This window comes from Coturnix japonica, chromosome 9, assembly GCF_054131305.1.
Source record: "Coturnix japonica strain WE chromosome 9, WE-NBRP24, whole genome shotgun sequence".
Lineage (NCBI taxonomy): Eukaryota > Metazoa > Chordata > Aves > Galliformes > Phasianidae > Coturnix > Coturnix japonica.
In genome coordinates this window covers 21,253,832-21,265,291 of record NC_140671.1, presented here as the reverse complement: position 1 = coordinate 21,265,291, position 11,460 = coordinate 21,253,832, and the positions used below count along the sequence as shown (strand labels likewise).

General features: G+C 42.2%; 1 protein-coding gene and 1 long non-coding RNA gene across 3 annotated transcripts; both read right to left on the bottom strand.

Moving 5' to 3' along the window:
- Positions 1-442: 442 nt before the first annotated feature.
- On the bottom strand, positions 443-3,431 carry LOC146759813 (uncharacterized). 2 transcript variants are annotated; one of them, XR_014932061.1, is made up of 4 exons: positions 3,144-3,431; positions 2,231-2,500; positions 1,333-1,596; positions 443-703 (listed from the first exon to the last, which is right to left on the bottom strand). It is a non-coding gene; the product is annotated as an uncharacterized LOC146759813 (long non-coding RNA). The 2 variants fall into 2 exon arrangements; XR_014932060.1 differs by having other exon boundaries at positions 443-626.
- A 1,258-nt stretch (positions 3,432-4,689) lies between these two features.
- LOC146759812 (obscurin-like) lies at positions 4,690-10,932 on the bottom strand. Its single transcript, XM_085509886.1, has 6 exons — positions 10,674-10,932; positions 10,220-10,350; positions 9,377-9,494; positions 6,677-6,943; positions 5,697-6,053; positions 4,690-4,973 (listed from the first exon to the last, which is right to left on the bottom strand). Exons 1-6 carry the CDS (start codon positions 10,930-10,932, stop codon positions 4,690-4,692), a joined length of 1,416 nt encoding a protein of 471 aa, XP_085366012.1.
- Positions 10,933-11,460: the final 528 nt, after the last annotated feature.

Genomic DNA, 11,460 nt, shown 5'->3' with positions numbered 1-11,460 from the left:
GCTGGGACTGAGGTTCAGCTCCTTCTAGCACCTCGCTTGCCTGTGGCCCCCCTGTCACGAACACAGGTAAATTTTTGTTTAAACCGTGACAACTACCCAGAATGCTGCATCAGGGAATTTTTGCCTAGAACTTTAGAGAACTATTTTTAACTGAGAAAGGTCAGAGATAGAAAGTTCACACTGATTTCTGGGTCACCAGCCTCACCGTACATCAGCATTTTTGGTTTTTAAATGATACATAAAGTTCTCAATGGCACTGCTCTAGTTGGTAGTTCTTTCCCTTTCCATGCAGCTCGCTCTGTGCATGGCTTGTGAACCGCTATTCAGGCCAGACAGCTGCAGCCCCAAAGACCTGCCATAAATGTACAAATTCTACCAGGATAATGTCTTGGGAGTGGAGAAACAGGATGCGCAGTCATATGGCTCTCACACATACCTTGTACAACCATCTTGGCTCTGGACTGGGCATCACCAATGTCACAGGTGTACACGTCACTGTCACTTTTCTCCAGATTTCTTATGCTCAGCTGCAGGTCTCGTCCTTTCTGTGCCATCTCGTATTTCCTGCCAGGCCTGAGCTCAGCAATGCCTTTCCTCCATATGACGGTGTATGAGCATTTCTCGCACTGAAATGAAAAAATTGTAGTTCCACTTTCTTCAGTTTTCAGATCTGAAAGTTCCTTGATAAAGTAATTAGGTTTTTCTGGAAGGAAAAGAGGGGGATGAGGGTGTGGGACAAAGGGATTTGTTACCCGAACAAGACTCAAGCATACAGAGGTGTCCTGAATCTCCTTTGCCCTCACTTCTAGAACATCACATAGAGATGCAAAGAATCTAAGAAGTCCACAGAGTCCACCCATTTACATAGGCTTGATCATTCCAGAAGATATCTGGAAAGTTTAATACCATTATACATGCGCTGGTAGGATCTCATCTGATCAACTGCATATAGTTTAGATTACACATATTCAATATAGACTAATTCAGATTGCCATATTTTCTTGGCTCACTAACACCCAAGATCATAGAATCATAGAATGATCACAGAATCATAGAATGGCCTGGGTTGAAAAGGACCTCAAAGATCATCTAGTTTTAAAGCCCCTGCCAAGGGGTCACCAACCACCAGACCAGGCTGCCCAGATCCACGTCACACTGGAGAATCATTCAGTTTCCAGATTATTTTAAGGAAAAGATTTTAATCCATCATATTTTCTGAAAACTAAGAATTGATCCTGCTCAAGGAAACAGAAGAGAAAAACATCACCCACAGGCTGCAGATATTTACCTCGACTTCTCTACATGCCATCCCCAGTGTGCTTTTCAACTCACCTTGCAGTAACCCTGGCTTTTGTTTCAGAGTCCTCTGTCTCACAGGTGTACTCCCTGCTGTCCTTGGCAGTAGAATCATGGATGATCAGAATGGCCCCAGTTCCCTCCTGCTGCAAGTCGTACTTCTGGCTTTTTCTGATTGCTTTGCCATCCTTGTACCAACTGATGTTCACATCTGTTTCGACAGCTCACAGCTTAGGCTGATGTCCTGCCCTGCTGCTGCTGTCGTATCCTCCAGCTGTTTTGTAACCTCAGTAGCTTTTTCTGGAAGAAAACATGCTTTTTAAGTAACACACACACGGTAGGATGCCTTTCTCAGAATACACGCATCTACATGCTGGAGATAAGTTAGAGAGGCATTTGCAACAGAGGCCATCATAAAGCCAGCAGTAATCTGCAAAGTACAGACAATAGAATTCAAGGCACCATTTATTCTCTCTTAAATCTACCAAATTGAGGATGATGAACCATGACTGAAAACTGCCTCTTTCTTCTCTCCACTCATCACACTGGGAGCCTCAGATGATGCTCTCAGATGCACATGTTCTAGATAGGAATTTGTTGTACAGCTAGATGATGTGAAGGCCATCCCTTCAGCTTATACTTAGAGGATATTTGCTCCCACAGTTCCCTCAACAGATCATTCCTGATTTACTGGTAATGGAACAAGCTGGAGTGAGATGCCCATTTCCAACACTACCCCAGTGCTTTGGGTAGTTCTCACATTTGTGTCAAATGGTTCCTCCTTTTACTTATTTTTAAGAGAAATTCTCAGTGCTTCAAGGTTCAAGTAGAAGGTTGCTATTCACTTTAACCATATTATGAGTTAGCTCTCACGACAATCTTATCAGAAGACAGTTGAAGGAATCAGACCCCAGAATCTCTCCCATCTCATTACCTTTCACAGACTGAGAGGCTTTGGAGGTTAGACCACGGGCAGTAAAAATGACTTCCCCAGCGTCAGTAGGAGTCACACTTTTGATAAGGAGAGTATATTTCCAACCCAAGTTAGAAGCTTTAAATCGCCCACCACTTTCCACTCTGCTTCCATTCAGTGTCCAGTTGAACTCATCAATGCTTTCATGGGACAGAATGCATTCAAAAGTACAATCTTCTCCCTCCTGGATTTCAGTGTTTTTCAGCCGTTTGCTAATGCCAATATTCAGCTCTGGAAGATAAGAGATAGGTTAGTATGAGGTTTATATGGAGAAAAGGCATTTGTGACTGACGTGAGTAGCAGGACTGGTGTTTTAACTCAGGATTTGCAGAACATGGCTGCGTTCCTCACTGATGTATTCTCTAAGACATTCTCCACTCAGAATTACCAGAAAGCTATAAAAAAAAGAGACGTGAATCTCTTGGCTTTGCTCTGGAAGAACTACAAGGAGAGCAGCTCAGTCCATGGAGCAGAATGAAGATTCAATGAGCTACAGAGGGAAAAACCTAACAGAGAGGACAACTCTAGGAAGCTGGGTGAGAAAAAGGGTTTTGCCTATGACAAGAAATTAACTGTTTCTATTAGCTCTTTTGTTACCATCCTACCCCTACTGGTGTTCAAACCATTTCTCCATTTTAGGGATGTTTAGAAAGGAAACATTTCCAGGACATTCTTGACATGTTTGGTGATTTTCATGGCAAAAGGAGATACATTTACATCAAAAGCAATGGGAATTTTCCAGACATCACTGCGCTACATTGCAGTAATACACTTCTATTGTAGAAACTATTAAGGCTCGTGGGGGAATAGGTGTAAGACATAGTGACCACACTGAATGTGCTTTTAGCACTCCTTTACTTTCCACAGTACTTACCCTGAACGCTGACCTTTGACTTGGCAACATCAGTGCCAATATCACAGGTATAGAAACCTGCATCTGGCTTCTCGAGGTCATGGAGAAGGAGTCATAGGGTCTTCCCAGACTGTACCAGCTCATACTTGTTGCCAGAAGTGAGCACATCACCGTCCTTTTTCCTCACTGGTTTGACCTTCTCTTTAGAGACTTCACATTCCAATTTAATCACACCCCGCTCCTCACCAAAAACATCATCCAAGGACTTCATGAAGACAGCAGGCTTCTCTGCAATTAAACAGGCAAAACAGAACAACGTGATACAGAAGTTGAGACATTTCCAGTTGTGTTCAGATTTTTAAAGAGGTATCAATAAATCTTTACCATTACTGACGACACCAATATAGAACCTAAAGCGGTTTCATGTCTCTTGACAGAATGCGCTTTAAGGAATTCTGAACTAATCAGTAGGAGAATACAGGGAACAGGAGGGACAGCCTGCATTGCTGTGGGTGGGACTGATATCATATGAAGTTATTGGGATGCAGCTCTTCTAAAGCTGGAGAGCTGGCATTGCCCTCACATGGAGCAGAGCTCATACAGCAGGCCACAGGATTAAGAGGATAAGCTGCTGAACACTTTTGATTTTCCTCTTTTATTGACTCCTTTTATCTATCTTCTATTTCACACATCAAATGTTTATACTGGGGAAAAAACATCCACCAAATGCAAAGGAAAGGAGAAAGAGGAAATCCTTCAAACTCTGAGCGCTTAGAATAAAAGAGCTTAATTGCTGGGGAGAGCAGATTAGAATCACAGTATCCTTAGAATTGGAAGAGACCCTTAAAGGCCATCTAGCCCAGCTCCCCTGCAATAAACAGGGACATTCACAGCTAGATCAGGTTGTTCACAGCCTGGTCATTAGTCATTCCAGAGGCAAAACACACACTGAATGATCTCTCCCTGCAGTCATAAATCCTTGGGGCAACAGCATTGACACTGCATGTTACTGAAGCAGTAAAAGAAATTGCTCTTGTAACTCTCCTTGTGTTAAGTAAAACGATGATAAAAAGCAATGGAATGCTTTGGCAGGACACCAAAACCATCCTCCTTCGTTGATATCTGCTGCAATGGAACCTTCCACTGGAAGAAAGCCCCTGATGACTTGTCACCCCAGAGAGGTGAGCTTTAGAAGCAGGACTGCTGCACAACAGAATGAACTGGAGCTCCTTAGCATCTCTTGCATCCAGGAGGGCTGTGATCAGACCCACCTCTCACCTTCAGGCGCGCGCTTTCTGACACCTTGTCTGACTTCACTGTCACTGTGCCAGCATCCTCAGGCTTAACCTGCTTCATTGTCAGTGTGCAGCAATTGCCAGCGTTCTTGATTTCATTGTAATTGTTGGTGTAAAGGTGGTTGCCATTCAGGAACCATTCCACGTCCTCGTCATTATGGGACAGCTCGCAGGAGAAGACAGCAGAGCTCTCTTCTTCAATTTCCACATCCTGCAGGTGCTTCGTTACTTCTACATTGCGGGCTGTGGGGAAACAAGGTGAACTGTTACCACTAGTCTATCAGCGTCAGTTCCATGAGGTATTTTGCTAGTGTATGTTGCTCAGCATCCGCCTCCCCAGCTTTTGATGCTCTTCTTAAGAAGTGAAGTGGAAGAGGCCGTCCCAAATCAAAGTTCAGTTCTTTCAGAATCGTGATCTGCATTTCTCTAACATCAGCACTGCTGTAGGTATTATCAGTAATATAAACAAAGTCTGCTACATCAGGAGAGTACATCTCTTCGTATTTTGAGGCTAGAAGCAGCGCTGTCACTATGTATGTGACACTACTAACGCATACTGGGATGTGGTAGAATGGTTAGACTAGATGATCTTTGTGTAATCTTCTCAGTGAAGTTTATACATTTATAAAGTTAGCAGGAGAGAACGGCAGAAATCAACCAAGAGAAGAGAAATCTGAGGTGAAACAGGACATGGAAGAGGCCACCCTCCCTGCTCATACCTTCAGCTGTCAGCGTGGCCTCAGTATCTGCAATTCCCGCCTTGCACTTGTACACACCAGCATCACTCTAAAGATAAAACAAACGATTGCCTATAGGGAATGCCATTGACTACATTTCTATAAAGTAATACTGTATATTATCTACCAAATGCAAGGTCCAGCTCTTGTTCTGTGCTTATTAAACTGCTCCCAGTTAAGGCTTTTATTCAAATAAGAGTGAGTTGAAAATATAACAAGTACTTTAGGATGTGAATGGAGACTCTTACGCTGCAACGGGAAAACAGGAGATAAAAAGCCTGCAAATTTCTTTCAGATAAAATCAATGACAAACTGCATCAAATTTAGGTGCTACCAAACTTAAACTTGTCTACTTCAGAAATACAATTAATTTCACCTGATTTGACTTCTTTGGAATAGCCAAGGACAAAACCACAGCTCTTTAGATCTGAATAGTAAGCACATCACAACTATTCAAACACATATTTTACTGAGATGCAGCTGTCTCATTTAGTGTCCAACGACTTTGAACTGGAAATGGAGCAGAACCTCCAGACACACACACAATATTTCAACGACCCCAGTGAAGGAAGACTGTATGTTAATTAATTCTTCATCTTCATGATGTAAACCAAGCCAGGATATGTTACCTCTGACGAGCAGATTGGCTGTGGATTTGGATTTGCCAATTGAGAACTGAATGGTGCCTGTCATATCAGTGGTGGTTTTCAGTATGGTCAGCCGGTGGATGGTGCCTTCTTGCTGCATAATAAAGGTTATGCCAGCCTGTAAGACTTCCCCACGTAGATACCACTTGGGAAGTTTCACAGAAGGAATGGATATCTCGCATTCAAATTTGGCTTCTTCAGGCTCAGTCACATCCTCATCACACAGCTCCTTTACTAGATTAATGGATTGCTCTTTAAGAAGGATGGAACAAGAGAAAGTAGAGATTTAGAAGGAATGTAAAAAACCCTTACATTATCACCCTACTTACTCACGTCAGCATTACTGCACATGAACACTACACCTATCAGCTCAAAATGCCTTAAAACATCATTAAAAAAATAGTAGAAACAAAGGAATGTTGTTATGAAGTCAGACAATAAGACTGACAACCTGAAGAGAGCCCAGATCTTCTGATTCCCAGTCCAACATCCAAATCAAACCATGACCTTCCCATCCCAATATCAAACTCCTCGCATTACGAAGTGGAATAGAGGTTCAATGAAACACGGACATTGATAATTACTTTGGTTAAATACAGCAACTTAGCTCTGAACAACAAGTTTTCTCCTAGTAAAGGTCCCTGTAGCTCAAATGTAATGGCTCTACTTAGGATAAATTCATTTTCCAGGATGTTCTTGCCCTTATAATTGTAACAAGAAAAATATCGGTGGACTTTGGGAAAACAAAAAACCCTCTGAATTTAAATATACATTTAATTTGCATTTTGTTTTCAAAGTAAGCGAGAATGGCTTTTGTATAAATCTATCTGCATTCCACTGCCTTTATTTTATTTTATTATTATTACTATTTTTACCTTCAACAAAGAAATGAGCACTGCTTTTATCATCAAAAACATCACAAGTGTATGTATCCTCATCTTCATAATTCGCATCGTTGATGATGAGTTTCTGATACACGCCATCGCTCAAAATTTCATATTTGTCACTGGGATGAATTTCAAGATCCTTTTTGTACCACTTCACTTTAGCATTGGCACGAGACACCTGGCACTCCAGGAATCCCCGATGCTTTTCAAGTGCAATCTTATCTTGCAGAGGCTTCACAGTTCTCTCAGGCAGCTCTAAAAAGAGGAAAACAAACAAACAAATATATGTGTGTATGTATGTATGTATGTATGTATATACACACATTATATATATACATACGTATATATACACATTATATATACACATATGTATATATATACATATGTATATTATCTATATATATATTGATCAATATATTTTATATATATATATGTTATATATATATATAATGATCAGCACAGTTTCTGTGAGAGAGGCTAACTCAGTAGTGATAGTTCTTCTATGAATGATTACTTAGATGGTGACGCTTTGTTAAGCACTTGATCTAACGCACAGCAAATAAAGAGCTAATTAAAAGAAGACCTGTTATCCCTATTTTACCACTTGGATGGCTAAATTTCAGAGGTAAGGAGTAATTTTCTCAGCACTGTACAGCAGTGAAGTGGCAAAGCTGGGGACTGAACTCTTGAGTAGTGTGCTAACTCAAATGTCTCCCTTTTCTTCATCACACTTAACATCATATATATACCCTAACATTTTATATATTAAAAAAAAACATCCCTGTGCTCTTTTCCTGTGCCTAATACAACTCCTCCAATCTCTGTGCTCTGCCAGGAGGGACATGTCTAAATAGGGTGGCAGATACACGCAGGAGATAAATATTTCCACTTCCCTCAGCCAACACTGCTCTGAATTTCTATGGGACACGTCGTTGGATGAAAAGGCATTTGACAAAGAAGGAAAAGAAAAAGTTTAGTCTGCTGTGTCATTCTCTTGGTAGCCAGAATAACTAACCCTCGCCAGTGTTAGTTCAAAGAATAGGCAGATTTTATCTCCTGACATGAGCAGTAATTCAAAGAAGCCCGTATATGATCCTGTATCCTGCATATTCACTGCAGGCAGGCAAAGACATTATGAGATAAGGGAGATCTACACATCACTCGTTATGAACACCTCATAAAGATAAAACCACACACAAGGGGAGAGTTTATGAAGAGGACTACTCTTGGACTGCTTTCCAAGAGGCATCAATTAGTAACTCCCTTCGCTCATTTTTCACACTACTCTACAGTGTCCTCCTGAGCCCCCTTACTCCTGTTGCCAACTGCTGATGCAGGGAATCCTGAGGAACCAAGGATTCATAGTTGTTCCATCAGTAGTCCTTGGTCAGCTCTCCCTCCCTGCCCCTTCTGTTTTGATCCCACTAACCAAATTTTAGTTAGTCTGAAAAGAGGATGGAAACCTCCGCAGAAATTAGTTTCTAAATATCTTGCAATGGGCAGCTTGTAGGAGCCCCATCTCAATGCCCACAGCACAGGAGGCAGGACTGCTTAGCCCATGCACTAGTGCATTTACCAGCACAGATGTAAGCCCAGATCTATGCACACCAAATCCAGGCTCTCAGTTTGCACAAGGAGGCATCCATGGAGCTGAAGTATTAGGCAGATATTGTGGTGGGGCAGCAGTTATTGAGACGCCAGACAGAAAGGACACAGATAACGTGGCAACTCAGCTTTACCATTATGACTGCTGATGGAACATCTAATTTCACTGCTCAAAAGAGAACTTCCATATAACTGGAAAGGATGAAATTCACAGGGGAAACCACACACAGACACACACAAAAGCAATACAAAGGAGATGAAGGATGGTTCACATACTGGTGATTCACTCTGAGACGCAAGCAAATGAAAGAGTATCCCCAACCATTTGCCTCCCCAAATGCTAAATACATAAACACTCCTTGCAGTGATAGCTCTGCCAGACGTGAGTAAAACCTTACAGGGTCTATCAGTTTAACTTCAGAAATTCATTACACCACCAAAAACAGACCATCGTGTCCAGGCTGGTCCATTTCAGCTCTTCAAACCTGTCGGTAAAACTGCCCGAGAGCTGAAATGCTTACCAGCAAAAGCTAAAAACTGTAAATCAAATGTAATAAGCTGGCTTTGTCTACTGTATAGAAATGATGCCTGAAAAAAGAAAAGAAAAAAAAAAAAAAAAGAACCTAAACCAGAACAAATGGAATGGCTGCATAAAACAGCCAGTACTGAAACTGCAACGCAACCTGGTTGCAGACTGAGAGAGAAAATGAGAGTTCACCAAAGTCATGGGACAGGACACATGTTCATGTTCATGCTAACACTGAACCCAAGTGGCCACATGAGGACAGCATCTAGTAGGTAATCAGAAAAAAGCATCCTTTCAGAAGTCCCTTTGGCAGGTGGCATTTACCAGGGCACAGCAGACCCGTGTGTTCAGTAACCAGTCTGATGCTTCAGAGCCTGGTGATGAGCTACAAACTGGGGTTTAACCAGTGCAACACAAGGAGGGAAAATCTGTCTTGAGCATAAAGAAGAAAGAGAAAGGTATCCAAAAGGACTAACGAAGAAATGCTCAAACTGCCCAGGAAGCATTTTTTCCTGTGGTGCAAAACACAGTTTATTTGCTCATTCAGGTAAACATACCACGAACCTTTAGGGTAGCTGATGTCTTGTCTTCAGCTGCTTGGCACGTGCATGTTCCCTGATCTTCATATTCACACTTGTGAAAAATGAGACTTCTCTTATTTCCCTGGGAAGTAATGCCCACTTTTTGGAGCTCCTTCCCATCCTACAAGGGAAAATATCAAGTCAGATCTCCATGAGTCCTTCCATCTCTGCACTGAGCAAAGGGAGCCTTCAGATCTATGCTTAATTCACCCACTCCCCTAGAATTAATGGAACTGTGCTTACTGGAACATATGTTGAAGCTTAAGCACAGTGCAGTGTTTTCAACATGTAGGAATGGCTATAGAACATGCAGAAATTCTGGCTGACCTATGACAGCTTAAAGCACTGCGGAGGACTGTTAACAAGCTCGTTTGGACATCACCTTGAATAAATGACATTATCCCCAAGTAAGGGAAGGAACAGCTGAGCACCGGGGAGGTACACAAAGGGCCAGAGCAAATTCTCACACTGTCACGTGCAAAGAAAACTGAAATTTCACCCTAAAACCAAGTTCACAACAAGGCTACAAAATCCTGGCTGACAATTTCTGTGTTAGAGTTGAAGCTCAAGACTGTGCTCCAACCAACAATATTTTGTGCAGCAAGACCTCAGGAGTTCACATGAAACCCAAAACAAACTTCCATTTCAACTTGATAAATGAACTCAGGACATAATATCAAAGAGGGCTGATCTGGGCAAGTAAAAGAGCATAAAGAAAAGAGAGCAGTGCAAAAGCTATCAAGCAAAAGCTCAGACTTGCATCCCTTGGAAGTGAAATTAAAGGCTCTCATTCATTTCCAGAGAAGTCAGAAAGGAAAATACCATTACATGCCATACCTTGAACCACTTGACGTCTACCTTGGGCCTGGACAGCTCACACTCAAATGTGACCTTGTCCTTCTGAGTGATGCTAATGTCTGCCAATGGTTTGCTGATTTTCACAGGCAGTTCTGAGAAGGAGAAAGAAGGATGTGGATTTAGTTGGGAATTAGGTCTCTAGGAGCATCTGGCATAAGGAATAATGAAAGGCAGTGCCTACTCTCCATGCTTACTAGAACATGTCATTAACAACAAAAAAACCTATTGTTTTGAGCACATTATCATTACTTGTGCTAGGGACAATCATGTTACAACAATCCTCTTGATATCTGAGGGATACTCTGGTGGCAATGGCCCAGTGCATAACATTCTTTGCAGCTGGAAGGAAAGCTGGTTCTGCTGTTCAAGTCATCTGGGACAGGAGCAGATAATCACACCTTGCACCAACCAATACCTGTCACAGTGAGCCTCCCCGATGAATTAATGCCTTCTGCTTTAAAGGAAATGAGTCCTGCATCTTCAAGGGTCACAGAAGAAAGTGTCAAGGAATGTTTCTTCCCCTGGACACCCATCGTGATATTTGGTGCAGGCTTCAGCCGCACGCCGTCCTTCTGCCAAGTCCCTTCCACATCCTCATGGGACACCTCCACCGAAAAGGTGACAGTTCCCTTCTCAGGGAATTCCAGGGGCTGCAGACCTTTCACCAGCTTCATCTGCACCACTGAAAGACAATGGGGAGAGGTTGGAGATTTCACACCAGCATCTGAGAAATAGAATCATCAAAGGAATCAGAGAAAGGTTTAGGTTGGAAGGGACCTTTGAGATCATCCAGTTCCAAACCCCCTGCTGTAGGCAGGGATGCTTCCCTCTACACCAGATTGCACAAAGCCCCATCCAGCCTGGCCTTGAATGCTTGAATAGCATCAGGACTTCCAAAACAAGTTACTTCCCTCTTCCTCTCCCAGGTACACTATCTGCCAATTAAGCAACAGCCTTTGCAAAGAAGAAATCTTGTTCATAACCAGGTCCATGGGTGCTCTTAAATCAATCCTTCCAGATGGAAAAAAGATTTCAGGTGGTCTCCTAGATTTTACCCCTTTTTGTGTTGCACACAAGACTGAAAAAAAAATTACTTTTGCAAAGTTCTTCTTGTCATAAGGAAACAAACATTTGGGGAATGGCAGAACGAGGTAAAATTTACCTTCACGTCATTTGAAATTTCACTCTCATGTTCTTGGTGT

Excerpts from the sequence above, each read along its gene's own strand:
- LOC146759812 (XM_085509886.1), bottom strand. The coding sequence starts at position 10,932 with ATGAAGCTGGTGAAAGGTCTGCAGCCCCTGGAATTCCCTGAGAAGGGA. Across the intron at positions 9,495-10,219 it reads AGGTATGGCATGTAATGGTA|ATTACTTCCCAGGGAAATAA; the intron begins TTTTCCTTTCTG and ends CAAAAAGTGGGC. Across the intron at positions 4,974-5,696 it reads TGGGGTCGTTGAAATATTGT|TATGCGTTAGTAGTGTCACA; the intron begins GTGTGTGTCTGG and ends ACCACATCCCAG.